At 40.8% G+C, this 20,427-nt stretch overlaps 1 protein-coding gene across 2 annotated transcripts; it reads left to right on the top strand.

Moving 5' to 3' along the window:
* The first annotated feature begins 1,169 nt into the window (after nucleotides 1–1,169).
* On the top strand, nucleotides 1,170–19,200 carry ret (ret proto-oncogene receptor tyrosine kinase). Of its 2 annotated transcripts, XM_041050681.1 has the most exons (20): nucleotides 1,170–1,294; nucleotides 10,428–10,670; nucleotides 10,935–11,228; nucleotides 11,689–11,927; nucleotides 12,029–12,221; nucleotides 12,325–12,524; nucleotides 13,098–13,380; nucleotides 13,681–13,812; nucleotides 14,216–14,326; nucleotides 14,429–14,542; nucleotides 14,694–14,935; nucleotides 15,030–15,177; nucleotides 15,296–15,403; nucleotides 15,486–15,700; nucleotides 15,812–15,934; nucleotides 16,026–16,096; nucleotides 16,314–16,451; nucleotides 16,609–16,708; nucleotides 17,374–17,521; nucleotides 18,409–19,200. In XM_041050681.1, the coding sequence occupies exons 1-20, from the start codon at nucleotides 1,225–1,227 to the stop codon at nucleotides 18,564–18,566; spliced, it is 3,330 nt and encodes a 1,109-aa protein (XP_040906615.1). In that variant the 5' UTR covers nucleotides 1,170–1,224; the 3' UTR covers nucleotides 18,567–19,200. The 2 variants fall into 2 exon arrangements, with proteins under 2 accessions (XP_040906615.1, XP_040906616.1); XM_041050682.1 differs by having other exon boundaries at nucleotides 17,374–18,526.
* The last annotated feature ends 1,227 nt before the right edge of the window (nucleotides 19,201–20,427 follow it).

Raw genomic sequence — 20,427 nt, 5'->3', positions numbered from 1 at the left:
GTGTTATGTGTCTGAAATTACCAAAAAAAATAATATAATAGCCAGTCTAGGTATCAGTCAGTAGGCTTCTAATCATGAATGTGAGGGCACACACACAATTTTAAGCTCTGCTGAAAAAAACAGAAGATACGTTAGACAAATTATACCAAAGAGGTGATTTGCAAATTTAAGCACAGTGTTAGTGATCTGTTTCTTCTTCCAGTAGGTGAAAGTAGCTGGAGCTCCTGAGAAGCCCTGCCGTCCCCTCTGCAGCCCAGTGAGCTCCAGTGTTTTCGCTCCATGCCGAGACATTGATTGGAGAGCCGTTTCCCTGTGAGTGACTGGTGTCCTGCCCCGAGGCTGCAGCAATGCATCACTCCACACCATCCAGTCACAGAGAGATCCCACACTTTAACACGGCCTTCAGCCTCGGACACACTCTCAGACCTGAGAGGGGAAAGGTCCAGCAGTGCTTGACCACAATCGCACAGCTGGTCAACAGGTAGACACAGGCAGATGTCTGCTAGTTAGCAGTGAAGTCTTATTACATTGTGTTTTGGGCTCAGCAGTGAAATGGATTATTATTCTGCCAAAAACCCAGTTCACTTGATACTGGGCCACAGAAACCCTGTTCTCAAAAGGCCCTTTTGTGTATATATTGTTGTTGGAATCCACTGAAATAAATATATTAATGTCACTAATGCTACTGAATGTGAGTATTTCAAAATAAAATTCATACATAAGTTTGTTGTAATAAAGCAGTAAATTAAAATAAGCACACCTGACTCCCATTTTAAAAATAAGAAAAACAGTGCCGGTACCTTTAAAACTGGCCATCGCACATTTAATGATAATTGTTAATAATTTTCCCCCGCAGAGTGTTAATGAGATGACTGACCTGCTGTTAAATTATGCTCTTAAATTTCCTGTAGATGCCTGCTGCTGCGGAAGCAGCGGAGCAGTGAGTAGTGGAGCAGTGAACCTCCTCCCCCCTCTGGTCAGACAGTCAGCCCAGCAGCAGCCACTGGAGCCGCACACAGCAGCTCGTCTATGGGACACTGAGGACTTCATCTGTCCGCCCGGAGCCGCGCTCACGGGACACGCAGTGGTTTTTATACAGCGTCTTTGTTTATGTTTTTTTCGGTCTGATTTTTTTTTCTTTTTTCCTTTTTTTTTATTTTTCTGCCAGAGGAAGTTTTTTGAATCGCGTTTTCATTCAGAAACTTTTACTTATGGTTCGTGAATATGGGGTTAAGTTGTGGTTTCTCTCGGGGAAACATCGCTGTGGTGGTGGTGCTGCTGCTGCTGCTGGAAGGTATGGTTCATCATGAGGTTTTATTATTAGACTCATGCTGGAGGAGCACAAGATGAAGTTGGAAACAATTTTTGAATATATGCTGCGATAAAGTATGTTTCCAAAATGTGTAGTGGCTCACTTGAAACAGGGACATTAATGCAAACAAAACAAAACCAAATACATTATATAGTCTTGTCTAAATTGTTAAGCCAAATGAGAATATTTGAATTTGTGTTGTCTTTCCTTCTTCTGCTCTGTTTGAGACATTATCATTTCATCTGACAGCTTTCAGTTTTTTTTCCTTTTAAGTATCTTCTTCATCTCTTGCCCTCCTGTCAGTTAGACTGTTGCTGGAAACTAAAACGTGTTTGGTTTGGGATGCACTTTTAAAATTTACAACATGTACGATTCTCTGCTAAAACATGATGATTTAAAAAAAAGAAAGAAAAACATAGAGGAAAGATTTCTGAGCTGTTGAGAAACAGGAGCCAGTGGAGCTGAAGTCTAGATGGCAACTGATGAACTGACATGAAATTTGCTGCTTATGTGTGAAGCCACTTTGCTTTTGCTAAATTGCAACATTTTGGAAGCCAAGTGATTTTTAAGGCTTTTTTCCGAGAAGTATCTGAAATGGCACGAACACAATGCCAGCACTGTTTCACGCTGCAGAAAGTGATACTTGTATTGTGCTGCTGGCTGTTATGCGTGGTATGGCACATTGAGACCAGGAGTCAAATGAATGCAGCCATATATCATAATATTATAATCCCGTTCACAATCCCACAGCCCAACTGTACCAACACTGTCCTCCCATGCAGTCTATATTTAAAGTGTCCCTCATAACTCAGGAGTGTGCAACTCTCAGTGTGCAGCAAGTATGTCAAATGTGATACAATAATAGGCCATTGTGTGAAATTCCTGAATTTGTTTTTGGACTTAAAACTAGTCTTAACAGAGGTTATTATCTGTGTTTTCATCAAGGACGTAGAGCTTAAAAATAAGATTATCATCACAGTGTTTCAGTGGAACTGAGATGTGGAAAAAAAAGGGGTTTAATTTTCACATGAGTGGCTCAGTGCTATGTCACGTCTGCAAAAGTGGGGTTACCAGTAAACTACAGGCTTAAACGTAATCGCCCCGGGGAGCAGTTTCCTGCAGAGTTGTTAAAATGATTAATGAAATTTTTTAAAGGTGCCACGGTTGTGTGTAATGTTCTCTGATTATTTTTCATTGTGACAGACAGCGGAGTTCTCAGCACAAAGAGGCTCCGAGATGTAGATTCACATCACAGGCACAGTGTGATGCTCCTGTCACACACCCTACGTACATTTCCATCTCAGTTCTGCTTTGGTCTCCGTGTACCGTTAGTGAAGCAAGCTTTTTCTGATATTTATAGATGAACACAGTTGGTCTAGTTCGATTTCATATGTCAAGGACGTGATGCTAATTACATGGGTGCTGAAATCTACACCCTGCATTAAACGCGGTGCCCGTCACCTGCCTGTTTGTTGGAACAAAAGACTGAGACTTGTTCAGAGAGGAGAAGAAGCGAGCCACGGGCAGGTGTGCAGCAGCTGCTCCTATCTCTGGGCAAACACTGGCTGTTTGTTTTCTTCAGGAAAATATCACCTGTTATACAAGTGCACACACTGTTCATATTGCAGGTCGGACGTTAAACTGGCCTCAAAGTGACACATCAGATTGATTTTGTTGTTTAAGGGCCCATGATTTGGTCTCAGTTTTGGAGGATGTTGTGATTGTTGACATTGTTAACAGTACAACCATTTCCTGCTCTGCGTTTCTTGAAAAGATTTTAAAACACCGTATCATTTTGCACATGTCCCAGTGCTCATATTCTAAACTATTTAATTATGTTTTGATGCACTTTTTGTATCACATAACCTCTAATGCGAGTTGTAGAAATAAAAGTTGGAGTAGTGAGTGTTTAATTCACTTCATCACTGTTACAGGTTACAGGTTACTGATTAGTTTAGTTTTTCTTGCTGAGGTAATCAAACAAAGGAAATTGGCAATCAGCGCTCAATGTAAGAGCAATCAGCATTTTTAAATGTGGCTGCGACGTCGCCCTGCACTTACGAGTAGAGCTAAGTAGAAGAAATAAAGCAGTTAAAGGCATAAAATTAGAGTTAATTGGAAGCTGGAATGCTTCTTTGTTTATTGAGATTTTGGAGTTGGTTGCAGTTTGGATGTAAAAATGTTTCCTTGGAGTCAAGGCGGTGGAGTCTTTTGGTTAGTCATTTCTTTGTTAGGATTTAAATTTTAATGTAAGCAAGAAGAATATGGACATTGGTGTTCATTCGTAGAGCTTGCTGAAATGCCCTTTGATTCATTTGATTTATTGAAATGAAGACTTGCTAATAAATAGAGTAGTTGAAAGAACTAGTGTAGGCCTGAGTTGTGCCTTTTGTGACTAAACCTGGTAAAAGCCTTTATCAAAATTAACCAAATCTCCTTAACAGACACTTCTGTGTAATCCATCACTTCCACATGGAGAGCCACAGATGTTTTCACATAAAAGCATTGATCAGTTTATCTTCCCGCCGTGACCTTGCTACTGTATCTTTAGCCCTGCCTTGCCCTCTGACCTTTGAAACCTTAACCAAGTGGTAAACCTCAGCGATGACCCTCGTCCATCCCAGAGGAAGCCATGGTTGCAGCCTCTTTAGCTGCTCCTCCTTCTCTTTACATTAAAATGATGATTTTCATCAGCATCTTTTGCTTTTGAGAAGGACCAGACCAATAAATCTCATCTGATACATGCTGCTGTTTGATTTAGCTCCTTATTACATTATATGATTTAGTAAAGCTTCTGTCTTGTGTTGCCTATGGCTGCATTATAAATCTTGTCAATTTTCCACTCTTCTTGTCAGTACGTCTCTTTTAGTATAATTGGAAAACATCACGATACGAGTTATTTGCTGGACTTGTTGTCTTTTATATTAAATTGAGTAAACAGCAGGGCTTTCCTTCATGTCTTAGGAAGAAAAAACACTCTGTCAAAGCTGTCTATGGCACGCAGGGAAGGTTTTTTTTCCCCCCAAGTTTATTCATTTAAAATAAAATTTTGGCATACAACACACATCCAACCATGTGATATAAAACCACAACCATCTGGCCTCAGCTTGCCTCCACTCATTTTATCTTAACCCTCCCAGCAACTGAAAGGGCAGTAACCTTCAAATACAAAAAGGAAATCTGCCAAGAAAAAAAGAAGTTTTTAACATTTCTTTCTTTTTTTTTCTTTTTTTTTTACTGTGAAGTCAAGAAAGAATTTAATAAGCAACAGCAACCATTCTGTCTGCTGCAGTTTCAGCCTTTCCAAGTTTGATATTTTGACTTTTCAATTATAGCTTTTCCTTTTTCCAGCTTTTACATTTTCAAGTCACCAAAATGCATCATCCCATTGGGCTTTTGACCAAACTGGACTAGTGTTTTTTTGAAATATCATGTCTGATGGAGGGACACCGCCCCAATTCATTGTTACTGCCTTTCCCCAGCCTCCAACCCCAGACTGTTGCTTCTGCTGCTACTGCTGCTGGCGTTGCATGGATGCTGCACCTACCTGTCAAAGCTCTCTCCCTGATCCTCTAGTCAGTTCAGGGTCACACTTCCCTCTCATGCATGGGTAGAATCTAATTTGCTGTGGTGAAAGGACAAGGAGACATTGATTGAAATTTCACCCTCAGGGCATTTAGTCCTCTTGTTTCACACGGGTCTTGACAAGTTATTTTCTAGTCGCCTAGCAGTGCACGCTGTGTTTGACCCATTATTTACAACAATCAACGAAACAAAGAACAAGCTCAGCTCATTTGAATCCACATGGTCAGTGTGACAATGCGGAACTGAATGTGGTCTCTGGTAGCAATTCACAGATGATAGGTATGCTATTTTTAATAATACAAATCTAATTTGACAGTTTATTGCAATTACTCTAAACAAAGCAAAACATTATGGAGAACATTTTCTGGTCCATTTCTTTCTGAACGTTAAAACCTCCCATCCCATAAACCCTGTGTCTTCTTATCACAAAGAGGATGTTTCTTCATGCCCCTCCTCCACCAGCCCCACCCTGGCATCACTCTGTGTCCATTTGTTTGATCCCTCACTTTACAGAAGTGAGTAAATACGTTGGAAATTGTTTTTCCACCACCTGCCAGTGCCAGAAACTCTGAGAGCTTCACTTCCATTTGTGCTGGAAGATCAGCGCCCTCCTTTCTCTGCCATAAAGCAACTCCCCTCCCTCTGTTTCCATAATGTAATCCATCATCCACGGTGATACCTGATGTAGTGAAACACAATGTAACATGCAGTCAGAGACTAGTTTTACCAACAACTAACATTATTTTATATTTAATTAATCTGAATTGTTTGTGTGTTTCTTTCACTAGAACAACTCTGCTGTGTCGGGGTAAACATCAATAAGTTGAAAATGTGAGCATTGGTCAGAAAGCCCTTGATTCTTGAAATCAGCCATCTTTTAAGCAGAAACCTTGATGAAACCTGTGATAGTGAAATATTTATGCAAATATTAAAGATTTTACTTTATTTTTTTTCCTGCCGTTTGCCTGCTTATGTGTACATGTCTGATGAAGACAGAGATGTTTTATCAAAGCAGTCTAATGACTGTTCCATCAAACTCAGTCTGGAGCTCTGTGCTGTACCACATGTTCAATTTTTGATGCCACTGTCCCCCCCAGAGGAATTCTTAAACTGAATTTATACTTGCATCTAACCCCTAAGGAGATGTTCTATTAGATTTCTTGATGACTGATGAACATGGTTCATTGGATCTCAGCTCTTGTATTCTCTGAGGGCTAATTGGATTACCTTATACGGTAATTGATCATTATGTTACGGTATGCATCACAGTAAACTGAGTAATCTACCTGGAACCCTGGACTGCTCCCTCCAAACTGAGATCAGATATCATATTACTCTGATGAAAAGTTTGATGACTGTGTCATCATGACAGGAAATGACTTTCTTTCCTCATTACGCCTCATTGTTTTCAGATTGAAAGCATCACAATCAGGACTATATTAAATCCAGGCTCTGGATCCAGCATGATATGATGACACAATCATGCATACTGGCACAGGAAACCAAGAGGGAGAGATTTCAAAACATTATGATCAATAATAGCTTTCATAAGTGGAATTAAAGTCCAATGTGCAGCTTTTTAGTTAATTGAATCCTTGAAGAAAACCATTCCCATAACTGTTACATCTCTGGAAGCAGAGTAATCGTGATAGGTTTCAGGGTGATTATAATATTTATTGTATTTATATCACCAAGATATAACTGGGTGATATGCTCCTTAATGCTGCTTGCTTGCAGCTGCTTTGTAATAGATGATGGATTCTTTGAAAATGTGGATATTGATGGAGCAAATTGTAAAGCTGGCTGTGAAATGAAACCCATACTGTAGATGTAATATTTATGTGACCATGCAGCTAAATAAGTGGGTCCACATTACGGGCATCAGAGATGATTGCACACATGCAGCCATCAGCCATTCTCCTTGTCCGTCTCATCAGTGGAAAACAATCAGCATCACTGTTGATTAGTACGGTTATTGATTGGTCTGCTGCCAGATACACTGCCTTTCCAATGGGTCGTTACCAGGGGCTGATGCAGCGCACGTTGACCTTGGGAATCAGAGGGCATGGGGTTGAGCTCTCACCACAGGAGCTCCAGTCTACGAACAAGATTAGTGAGGGAGTTAATCATACAGTAGCCAGACCAGGTCGCTTTCCCTCATCTGCTATGCTGTTGATGAGGATGTTCATTGAGGACGTCTGGGTGGGCGATCCATGTCTTGTTTCATTGAGGCTTCCACGGAGGTAGATTAGTAAGCTTGTGGGCTACTACAGCACATGAGCTCATAGCTGGTAAATCTATCAGCCGAAGCACGCATTGAGCTAATTGAGTTCCTGTCTTTGTCTGGGACGACGGAGAGGGCGTTCCGCCCTATCAGCTCGGACCAGTCCCAGACAAACTGCGGTCTGTGGCATGTGGTTTCAGATTTTGTGATGAGTTTTTGTCCTTTTTGTCCTTTTTGTCCTTCCACTGTCACAATATGAGACAAAACGGACACAGGCTTTAGTTAACTCAAGGAAAACTGCAATCATTAAAGACAAGCAGGAAGAGCATACATGTATAGATGACTGAGAGGATTTTCCAGTGTTGTTTTTCAGTTTTGTAAAAGTCCAAATTCACTACCCACTCAGCAGTACATGATATCTATTGTAAACATGGATTGCTACAAGAGTCCTCCTGTTCAAACACTGGCTTTGTTTGCAAAATTACTTACTCTAGCTTTTGAAGAAATGACACTGTATGTTGCAGCTGAGCATCGGTTTTATAGGTGTTTGAGCGCTGTAAAAGGTCTGCTCATGATGGTAATGTTTACACACTTGGAGTTATGGCACGTCAAGGCTGTTCCAAAAACAGCTTAATGTCACTCAGTGTGGTGTCAAAATCGGAGAAGAATATTTTTCAGTGTTCCCAAGACGTAGCACTGAAATAAAACACATGCGGCAGCTTTTTATTTTTAAAACCATTATAGCATGCGTGGTGTTAAGAGGTGAAATTTCATTACTATCTATATTTCCGTCATTCTTGTGGATCATTTGGGGAAGGTAATGAGTCATGCTTTGGAAAATCGTCATCATGGCTTCATAGACAAAAGATGCTATTTGCTAAGAGAGGCCTGCTTGATCCATTCAATTAATTAGTTTTGATATAAACTGCTTGCTTTCTGTTGGCCTCAGTCCTGGAAAGAAATTGAATTTTGAATGATATAAACGAATTGTGTTGCATGGGGTCCAGCCACCATGGCTGTGAGCCAAGGCCAGTATTCATAAATGTGTGCGGCTCCCACTGGTTAACACATTGGACCCTCCAGTTTTATTTGTATAGCTGCTGTCACCTGCTCTGCTTGATTCACGACTGTATCATGTGTAATTTCTGTAGATTCATTTTCCTTATTTATCTAATAAAGAAAGCTGTAGAAAGTAGCATTTTTCAAGCTTGTTAAAAATATAAATGAACCCAGGATCCTTAGCATCTTATCAAATTAGTACAGACATCAGTCTAATGATATATTATGAGAGATATTAAGGAGCAGCTTTCCACCCTGTCAGGTCTGGACACATGTCAGTGTGATAATGGCTCCCTCTAATGGCCATTTTAGGTACAGATGTTGTGTTTCACTTCCCATATTTCCATATTTTCTCACATCACGTTCTGTGTTATTTTGCTCTTGTCACTTCTATAGATCATTATTCTTAACCCCCAACACATTCAGTGTTCATGTGTTGCTGAGAGTCACATTCAAAATGTTTATATATCATTTAACAGGTACTATACTGTGTTATAGTAAGGCCATCCATTTGTATTGAGTGATTTTGTTTCTGCCTCCCTTTGACTCAAAGTACTGTCTTATTTTGTTTCATTACAAGAAGAAGAATGTTTCAAGCCCAAAGAACAGAGGTAACAAACAACCTCAGGTGTGTGTCACTGAGTAAATAATTTTAGTCGCTACCCTGGGTGTGGCTTCAAGTTCAGTACACACAGAGCCCCAACCCAGACTCAGTAACATTAATATGTGAGTAGATTTAATGCTGAAACCATCCCCTGCATGTTTTGTTTAACTTAAGGTCATGTTTTTCTTCATGCTTTTATGCCAAAAAAATCCTGGTTTGTCTTGATCTCTTGCTTGATACCATCCTAAACTCTCCCCACAAACATGGGCATTTTATTCAGCCAGATTATAATTATGGGTAAATACCATAACCATCACTGCAAATAATTTATCTTTTCTTACATTAATTTTCAGATTTGTTTCTGAGAAATGATAGTTAAAGAAACAAAAATCAGTAAATGAGATATTGCAGTGAATTCTTTTAAGAAAGAATAGAAGATGTTGTATTTTTATTGTCACATTTTTGAATGTTGTCTTTTTCAGCATATTGTAAAATTTTTTATGTTTTATTATGGTGATTCTACCAAAACCTGAAACGAAAAAGATCAGTCCATACAAAATCTTCCATGAGAAAAAAATCTTGCAGATCCATACACCTAACTGTGCTCAAAACACAAACTGGAAACTTAAAGCAAACCTAACCCAAATAAAGCCTCGAGACATGAGCACAAATGGCTCTAATTTGGTTGTGATAGCTTTAGGAAATGGGAAGTCATACCTAAAATGTTAGCAGTCATGAAACTGTCTCCCGCCATCCCGGCAGGATTAACAAACAAGTGGCCTGCTGTTTGTTTTTGTCTCAGGAACACTTTTAATAAAAAGGGCTGCAGCCTCCCTGAGTGTATCTCCATCTCTATCCTTCAGGAAGGACGGCCACATTTTATCCATCAGCTCAGCCTCCTGTCATCCAAGCCCCACAAAATTAGATCAATGTCTGAAACCAGAGCCAAAGCCTCAACTGCACCAACAGAAATAGAAAATCTAGTTTTGCTGTCTGCTAATGACATTAGTGCGTTCCCTAAATGGTCGCCTACTGTCGTCAAAGAGGAACATAACAGGGATATAATTACAGGAGGAACACTCACATCTCCATTTTCCTGTAAAACACACAGCCTGCTCTTTATGGATTACCCCCAACATGTACATACACACACACAGGCCTACACACCCCACGCTCCCCTCTGGCAGGTAGTGATTCATTTATCCTCCATATCATGTTATCCCTCGTAATTAAACTTCTCAAGGTGAATGCAAGGAGAATCGGAAACCACATGTTATTGACCATAGAGAAATTCATTAAAGTAGCTGCATAAGTGTCATTTGAACCCCTCCTTTCAATTTCCGCTAACGGGAGAGATGAAAGATGTATCAGAGGAGGGAAAAAAAACGAGCCTGTCATATTCCATGTATGTGTTCATTTCCATTGAGTGCCCAGGCGGCATTGTCAGTGGGTGTTGTTGTCACAATTATAAGTGATGTCTGATAACTGCTGCTTGTCCTGCTCTGAAATAAGACAGGGTCTCAGCAGCCTTATTTTTCAGTTATTGCATTGTTTTCCTTAAAAGGAATATCACTGAATTCCCCTGTGATTCCCTTGGCTGCCCGTTCTGAAACATCTGGTTACATCATGGCTTCTTTCTGCAGGAGTGACAGGGCTGTACTTCCCTCAGAATGAGTACATTGAGACGGTATACGTCGGCCAGCCGGCAGGATCACCAATCCTCCAGGTCCACGCCATGCTGGACAACGAATCTGAGCGGCCGCATTTCTACCTGTGCTGGAGCGCTCTCAGACGTCCAACCCACTACTCCTGGTTCCACCTGGACATCAGCACTGGAATACTTTCCTTGAACAAAACCCTGGAGGAGAGTGACTTCGCTTTCCTAAGTGAGTTGGATACAAGCATTTTCATGGTAATGTATATTCCTATTTCAGTGCCAGGTGTGCTGTACTCATGAGAGTAAATTAGTGTCTTGACGTTTATGCTCTCTGCATACTAATAAAGCTTTGGCTCTGTGTTCAGGTTTCTGCTTTCAGGATGATAATGTAATTGCATACAGGCAAAAAAAAAAAAAGTGTGCAGTCAACAAAAAAAGCACTGTCTGAGATTAAAATGCCTCTTGTGTTTGTTTTGGCTGTGCGTCTCATCAGATCAGCACTCATGGTCTGTGAAGAAGTTGGTCCTGCACGTCATAGTTTTACCTGAGTTCTCCAAGAGGTTCCACTGCATCAACAGGAACGCTCTTCGAATCACCCTGGACTTTGTCAATGCCACGTTGCCACAGTGTGCTCAGACAGACGCGAAGGAACTATGCTTCCCACACAGAGACACCTCCAATCCCCACATAATGGAGAACAGGTTCCCCGGGGCCCTGCGGCAACTCCGACGTCTTACCAGACTCAATGTCTGCCCCAACTACACCATCTCTTACAGTGTAGAATCAGGTCAGACATGTCAAAGACGGATGTTTTTTTAACATTTGAAAGAAGAAATGACACATTCTTCCCCTTACAAACAAAAAGTTTAATTCATTTATCCATAAAATGCTCCATTCACCACTGCTCCATTCAATACATTCAGTGGTTTTTCTGCTACAGCCTTACTTGTTCTGATATGACCAGTTGGTGTTCCATGTTACTTACTGTTAGGTAAATCTCTGTATAACCCACATTACTGAGTCACTTCACTGACTGTGTGACTCTTTTCCACTTGTGGTTGCACTAGTTTAGCATTTTCGCTAAATGCTATTATTCCATTACTTTCATTGTAGCCATATTGTCTACTGTTCAGCAGAAGTTACAGTCTGGCTTTAAATCACACCCACACCATCTCTGACTCAGTATATTTCGTTCATACACTGGCTGCAGACACACACATGATTTTCGTTCTTCCTCTCGTCTACAGATACCCCAGCACCATTTGCTGTAAATGAGAACACCACAGAGCTGGTGGTGAATGCCTCGTTGGACCGGGAGGAGAGTGAATTCTACAGACTGCTGCTGGTCTGCACAGTCCGAACAGAAACAGTCATCACCAAGGTGGACACCTCACTGGACATTTTTGTCAACGACGAGGACGATAACGCACCGTACGTGAACGGAACAGACACAGCAGATATTATCATCAGCTTCAATCGGACAAGGGTGAGAAGACTGATATAACATTGATCAGTTTTGAATGTTTAATAAATGCAGCGTTGGATTATTTTATTTTCTACATTCAATTTCTCACTTTTATTTTACAGGGTGGCTCTTTTGGAACCTTGTTCGTCTTTGACAGGGATTTAACCCCTATTTATCACATAGACCAGAGTCACAATAAGTATGTGGGGGCCTTGGTAAAAACTGACCCATGGATAAATAAAACATTTGACATAAAAGGCGCCTTCAGTGAGAAGAAGGCTCTTGGAGGCATTCGAGAGACTGTCCATGACTACCGTAAGTAATCCAGGAGGTACAGAAATCCATCTGTTTTTATAATCACTGTAGCTTTTAAGATACATTTTACATATATACCTGTTTTTTTTTTCATATATTTTAGAGCTTGTCCTGAAGAGGAACCTGTTTGTGAATGAGAGTCGCACTTTGCAGCTGGAGTACCAGGTCAATGACACAACCTATCCTGGTCGAGAGAGAACAGTGGTGCTGCACTTCAACGTCACCATCTTACCAGTCCACATCCGCTTCGCAAACATCACACAGATGTTCACAGTGACACGCAGAGCTTCTATGTATGCGCAGGTACTCATGACTACTCACCTGATGAATCTGTATCTCCCTATGTAGTCTGCTGCCATCTTAAAGAATAGGTAGATATTTTTTCAAGTCAATCATGAACATTATTCACATGCCAGAGTGTACGTTAGTAACAGGCAATAATTGCTCCTGAACATCTTGGTTATGAAGTCCCCAAACACATTTTCACTGGTATTAAAAGACTGGAACATTTGCACACATTTCTATCACACCAGAGTGTGAGACATGTAGAATACACACAAAGTCTTTTCATCATTAAGGCCCCTGTAGGTTGTGAAAAGTCAAAGGTGTGGATCCAATAAAGTTCCTTTTATCAGTATTTTCCCCCACAGTGAGGTCAGAAGTTTCAATACCCAAAAACCGTAAAGCAGAGACATTGTGAGAAGTCTGATATGTTGTAGTGTTAATTCTATTCACTATATAAAAACCGTAGCCATTTAAACATCTTAAAAATATGACTTAGTGCTGACTCACTCTCAAATATACTTGGACTGCCACCTGCTGGAAGTCCCTCCATTTAAATTACCTATGGATTTTAATGTTTCCATTTCCTCTCAGGTTGGCAAAGTCTGTGTGGAAAACTGCCAGCTGTTCGACGGATTCAGAGTAACATATCGGCTCGAGGTGCCAGATAAAAACATGTCTGCTAACTTGCAGTCATGCTACATGGCCATAAGCATCACCCAGGCCCCCGACATGATGTGGGGGCTGCTCTACGTGAACGACTCGGAGGCCTTGGGCAGGCCAGAGTGCCAGGACCTGCAGTACCTTGTAGTAGCTCAGGAGGAGCACACACAGCAGGAGGCCAGCGCGCAGATCCACATCATAATAGAGGGTGAAGGTGAGACTATAACAGCCAGTAACATCCATTCAACATTTCATGAGGTTTTAAAAAGGAAGTCTTCACATTGTAATCTAATCTGTGCTAATCTTAAATCTACATTAGTAAACAGCACACAGTGTGCTCATGTTTAGAGGCAAAAGATCTTGTTATCATGTTAGTGCAGTTTTTTCTGGATACAGTGTCACTTGCTGTTGTTTGGGAGACATTTTGTGTTTCACTTCCGAACTAATTCATCATCACTGTAGGCACACATTTTAAAGATTTGATTATTTGTTCTTCTGGCTCTGGTGTACATAGCAAACAAGGCCAGTCAGGAGAGCCAGCAGTTGGTGTCCTGTGCAGAGAACAGACGGCGAGGAGACTGTGAGTCTGTCCGAGGCCTGGGGGCAACAACAGGGAGGTGCCAGTGGAGGCAAGGCACAGAGAAAGGTACATTTCATTTAATTAACGCTTACCATTTTTCTTGTAATGAGATGAGATTTTAAAATCCTTGAATTATGCCCATATTATTAATGAGAAGTAATTTAAGTAGAACCAAATGAGACCATGTCTGAGAGCATGTTTCCCTCAGTGGTGGCAGTGGAACAAATTAATGTGTACCTTTTACAGTTACATCCTTTTTGAAATGTGAAGCAAAAGTTGTCAAAAATACAGTCGTCATTTTGATAAATACAAGCATTAACAAAGCAATATGATGGCTAAAGCGTCTACATCTTACACTCTTAAGAAACTTAATTTCAAACTAACATCAAGACAAGCTAACTTCAGTATTTGTGTTTTTCACAATGAATTTGGTGTCATCTGTTCTCCCACTTACCTCGTCCTATTTCAGGAATAACTGAAAATTTCTCGACCTGCTCTCCTGACCTGCGGACATGCCCAGACAGCTTTTGTGATGCAGTGGAAAGCAGAGATATGTCAATATGCCCACAAGACTGTACAAGTATGAAACATGTCTTTTGCTACAAATAGTTGAAGATGAAAATGACATTTTCTACTACATGTAAATCTAATCAGAACATTTTGACCATTTTGTTTCCTGAAGAGGAAACTGTTATCGGAGGTCATGAACGAGGCCTGAGGAACGGGATCAAGGCTGGATATGGAACCTGCTACTGCTTCTCTGAGAGATGCTTCTGTGAGAAGGAAGAAGATGAGGGTGAGTTGTCATAAATCACACAAAACTGTATGTAAGAAAGTGAAATACTGTCTCTACGAGGTCCTACATCATGTCATCTCAAGAGTGAACCAGAAATTGGAAGCTGCTTTCTTGAAAAATGATGACATCCTTTGTGCAACATCCTTTCCAGAGACGATATGTGACGACATGTGTAAGACCATCATTGCCACGTCTCTGCTCCTCTCCTTTGTCGCCTCCATCCTCCTGTCCTCATACTTCATCCACCGGTACCACAAGAACTCGCCCAAGCCTCCGATCACTGCAGAGATGACTTTCCGTCGGCCAGCTCAGCCCTATCCCATCAGTTTCCCTGCTAACAACGTACGCCGGGGCTCACAGGAATCCATTGAGACTGACACATTTAAAATACCTGTAAGCTTGTTCTTTCAAAGTGTGACAGACATTTTCCCTTTATATTATGTGTTGGATCATTTGAGAACTCAGAAATGTAATGTTGTTCCAACAGGAGGATCCAAAGTGGGAGTTTCCTCGTAAAAACCTTGTACTTGGCAAGACTTTAGGTGAAGGAGAGTTTGGGAAAGTAGTCAAGGCAACAGCTTTCAGGCTGAAAGGAAAAGCAGGTTACACCACTGTGGCTGTGAAAATGCTTAAAGGTAAGACAAGCCAGGCAAAGACTGGACAGGCCTGGAAGTTGTGGTGATATATGAGGAGTGAATGTCTGAAGAGATGAATGGTTTCATCATTACAGTCCCTGCTTTTCCTCCACAACAGAAAACGCCTCGCACAGTGAGCTGCGTGACCTGCTGTCAGAATTCACTTTACTGAAGCAAGTCAACCATCCACACGTCATAAAGATGTATGGAGCGTGCAGCCAGGATGGTAAGACCTCAGTCCTCCTGCCATCCTCTCTTAGCGCATGTGTGTTGCACATGGAGTCTAAGTGCTGGATTTCTCTGAATAGGTCCATTGTATCTGATTGTGGAGTATGCCAAGTATGGGTCGCTCCGCAACTTCCTGCGCGAGAGTCGGAAAGTTGGCCCGAGCTACATGGGTAGGGATGCCAACCGAAACTCCAGCTACTTGGAGAACCCAGATGACAGGGCGCTCACCATGGGTGACCTGATCTCCTTTGCGTGGCAGATCTCCAGAGGCATGCAGTACCTGGCTGAAATGAAGGTGCGTGACATGCTGTATGTGTGGTCGCAGCTGGAATTTTACAGTTGAAACTTAGAATACATTTTGAAATTTGTTCTGGAAAGAGCTGAAATTAGCATTTTGTCCCGACAGCTTGTTCACAGGGACCTTGCAGCACGAAACGTCCTCGTAGCTGAAGGAAGGAAGATGAAGATCTCAGACTTTGGTCTTTCCAGAGACGTGTATGAAGAGGACTCATATGTTAAGAGGAGCAAGGTAAAGAAAGGAGACAGAAAAGAACAAATTCTTGTTTTATTTCCAACAATCTTTTAAAGAAGAATTAACAAGGTTTCTGTCTGTTTTTCAGGGCCGTATACCTGTTAAATGGATGGCAATAGAGTCCTTGTTTGATCACATTTACACAACTCAAAGTGATGTGTGAGTATAATCATCATTTAAAGGAAAGTTCGACATGTTGGGAGCCAGATGACTGATACCAGAATCATGTCTGCACAGTAAATATGAAGATGACTAGCTTAGCTTTGACTTTCTCATAAAAACTGGAATCTTCTGGACTTTCTCCAGAAAGTCGATCTATTCCTTTAAGTAGACTCACAAGTTTAAACATTCTTATTCTCTTGTTTTTTCTTCCAAGCTGGTCCTTTGGTGTGCTGCTGTGGGAGATAGTCACACTGGGAGGAAATCCATACCCAGGTATCGCTCCTGAACGCCTCTTTAACCTCCTCAAGACCGGCTACAGGATGGAGAGACCAGAGAACTGCTCGGAGGAAATGTGAGCTCCACCTCTGTTATTCTACAGCATCTCCTTGTTTCTGCTGAGAACAAAAACACCCGTCCAGCACATTTGGACAGTCAGTCGTGGAAAATGACTCTTTTGGGAGGATTAAATGATACTTATTTCACCCGCTGTGAAACTTTTTCCTCTACAGGTATAACCTCATGCTTCGATGCTGGAAACAAGAACCAGACAAGAGGCCGACATTCTCAGACATCAGCAAAGAACTGGAAAAGATGATGGTGAAAAGTCGGGTATGGTGAAGCTTTACAGTACATTATAATAAGTTATTCATAATCTTCCACAAGGAAAAAAAAAGAGGGGAGGCTATTAATATCTTTCCATGCATTACCGGTGCAATTTTGACAAACCTTCAGTGGTGCATTACTGGGCCCTGACAATCAGAAGTGAAGAGATTTTTAGCTTTTCACTCCTTTTGGATTTGCATCCAACCCAAAAAGAGCAGTATATCATTTCTGCCGGGCAGCATGTACTGCTGGCTCGCTGTTTAGAGTCACATACACACAGACACACACTGTGCCTGCTTCAGTGAATGATCTGTCGCTCTTCCCAAATGTTTTAGATACCATAATTAGTGTTTGAAGAGCAATCCTATAATGTGGCCTTGGGCAGTGTAATCATAGAGCATTCCAGTCAGGCTCCTGCTGTTGAAGTGAGGCTAAATATAGAGCATTTAAGGACAAGGGAATGCAGACAACCCAGGATACAGCAGGCTAGTGTAGGCTCCCTGTTATCAAAAGGAGATAGTGGGCAAGTAAAGGTTTTTGGTACAAATGTTTCCAGGGTCTTGCAGTCAGTGCATGTGTCTGATCTTTAACATGAGCACTCTCAGGCTTAGTGTCCCGTGGCTCCTCTCCACCTTAATCAGCCTAATCACACCCTCATGTGCTCTTGTCAGGATTACCTGGACCTTGCGGCATCCACGCCAGCCGACGCCCTGCTGTACGACGACGCCCTCTCTGAAGAGGACACACCACTAGTGGACTGTAATAACGCCCCTCTCCCTCGAACCCTCCCCTCCACATGGATTGAAAACAAGCTCTATGGTAGAATCTCCCATGCATTTACTAGATTTTAGAAACAGGACACACAACACAAGCTCTCTTTTTTGGCAAGTTGTGATTGGCTTTTTCCATAGTCAAGTGTGTGTGACTGTGATCTAGGCATGCCTTTTGCTGATTAATGCTGACATATCTCCCATTTCATCGTAAATGAGAGACTCAGTGAAAAAAAAAGATCTTGTGTCTTGACTGTTTTGTTTTATTTGGACCTGCTTCGAATGTACATGAATGCTGACCAAAAATTCTACATTTGTAAATACTGAATATACCCTTCATTCTAATTTATAGGGCTCTGCTCATACCCATGCGTCATCTGCATTTTATTTGTACATAGTTCATTTTTTTCACTCCATCACATTCCACTGTCCCCATTTCACTATTTGTTTGCATTGGAAGAAACAGTGTGTAACATTTGAAACAGGTCCTCGCTGAATCAATCACTCACTGTGGTTTGAATTCCAGACTGTCTTAAATTTCCTGACTTTCTAATTGTATATTAGCTATTAATCAATAATGATTCCACATTGCTGAACAGAGAAACAGTAAGGCTTTCAAATGCAACTCTCAAGTGACTAATAGTGAGTCTAGTGAGGAGCATAATGAACTTATTTGCTGTCTGTGTGTTACAGGAAGGCAGCCATAGGTCAAATACAGGGACATAAGCAGCATTATAGCCTTGATACATTACAGTAATCGATTATATTAGCTTTGATTTTATGTAGCATATACGAAGCCATAACTCTACACCTCTGAGAGTCAAATCAGGACTCGTTTCAGAGACGGGCACTACAGAGTTTGATTTGAGAGCCTTACTGTCTGCACGCTGTTTATCTTTCACTGAGTGCAGAAAAATGATATGTTCTCGTTTTTAGGCATGTCATACCCGAACTGGCCTGAGAAGAGCCCGGTACCGCTCAACAGACATGATGCCACTAATCCAGTCTTTACAAGATATGCCAATGATAGTGTTTATGCAAACTGGATGGCTTTGCCTTCACCCGCAAAAGCTGTGGACAAGCTTGATAGCTAAAGACAAACCAACACTGTAGAAAAGATGACTAATTGGTAGATGTATATATTTCTATAAGACTGTACATATACAATCTGATGCTAAAGTTGGTTCCCTTTTATTTCTGTTGCATGGGTATTCGAGGTTTAAAACTGAGGTCTTTTTGCTGCGAAACTGGCTGGAACAACATAGACCATGCTTCATTCTGCTCTTCAGTATGTTAATTATTACCTCATGGGTCATGTTGGCCAAGTTGTATCACTGCATGACTATTGTACCAGATTGTATGTCAGTGTCAATGTCTTTCAAGTGCCTGTGCCGCTTCTACAATAGCCTCCAATTATTAATGTACGACTGTGAAGATCTTGTTCCAGCCCAGGAATTAAAGGGGACGTCTTTACCATCACCTGTTGTAGACAGCTGGGATTGAGTGGACAAAAACGAAATGCTGAACTTGTTCTGAAAATGTAAAGTTTCTACTGTAGGAGGATTGTGAACCTCAAAAATGTCAGAGACCCATTTTTGTGTTTCTCCCACAACTGTTGTTGCCAAAGAAAAATAACACAGACATGTTCACCGAACGGTTTTCTTGTTTTTGTTTATTGTTTGTTTTTTTTTTACATGAAAAAATATCAACTAGTGAGTTTTACTCCAGTGTAAGGACATGAGACTTAATGTAGATTGTAACCATGTCCACCATGTGTCAGACTACAGTTCACTTTTTGATTCATTGTAGTTGCAATCTTTGTGGAAGAAGTACAATTATGTAAACTAATGAGTGTTATCATTGTTACGTTGTCATTATTTGATTATGTTTCAGTTAATAATAAATATTAAAAATTGTGCAGTACGTCTGTCCACCTCATATCTCTGAAAATAGATAGTAAGCTTCTGTATGTGGTTATTTAAATACTCACAATTTTCTTTTTACTATCTACAATGCAACTTATGTTTTGTGGCTCACATGATTAATTGTTTTCACAACATTATAATATAATAATTAGCCTCTGTTCACATCCAGACACGATTTGCTCATTATACACGTTAGTTTGCAGACTTGTCTAAATCATCAGTAGTGACCTGGCAAGCGTTTGTCTACAGAAGCCATTTCATGTGTAAATACTCAGTGTTGTGGAATAATGCAAATGTTGTGTGCCCCTTTCCAGTTCCACTGAGTCTCAACTCTGCTCCACTGCAAGTAAAGATTTTTTCTGAAAAGCTGATATAGATTTTACTTTTTTCAAGTTTTGGAAGAGATTTGCATTTAAGAAAAAATTTAGTATAATTTTAGTATACAACTCAATAAGCTTTTTTACTTTATTATTTAAATTGTTTAAATAATGGTGTGGTTATGTTTTGAATAACCGTGTCTAAAATAAATTGGAAATATTCCTGAGCTCATATACTGATTCAAAGACTGGAGCATTCTTATGTTATTAAAATGCACACAAGAATTATGCCTGCCACCCCTTCTTCCTTCATCTCTTCCATTAGCAGGGTTTTGACCGTGCTCCATGACACTGATGTATTACAGACGTGCCATCAACAGGTAACATTTGAAAAGTATTTTAAGTCTTATTTTCACAGCTCTGAGTCAGCTGGTGATGATGGTGATGGTGACTTGTCTATGACCGAAACCTTTCAACAGAAAAGAAAAAGAATGAAAGAAAGAAAATTTGTTTAAATAGCTCTCTGACAGACTGGTGACCTTTACAGGGTGTCTCGGTGTTTTCCACACAATGCGTGCTGCTGAGACTCCTTCCAGACTCCTTCCACCCTTAATAGGAATTAATAAACCAAATTAACTAAAGAATGACTAAAATAGAACCTCATGGGAACATTTCCTGGTTTACTTCAGGCACCATAGTGATAACAGATCCCA

The sequence above is a fragment of the Toxotes jaculatrix genome, chromosome 11 (assembly GCF_017976425.1).
Source record: "Toxotes jaculatrix isolate fToxJac2 chromosome 11, fToxJac2.pri, whole genome shotgun sequence".
NCBI classification, from domain to species: Eukaryota; Metazoa; Chordata; class Actinopteri; family Toxotidae; genus Toxotes; species Toxotes jaculatrix.
Note: the sequence above shows the minus strand (reverse complement) of the source record. Positions and strands in the feature narration are given on the sequence as shown.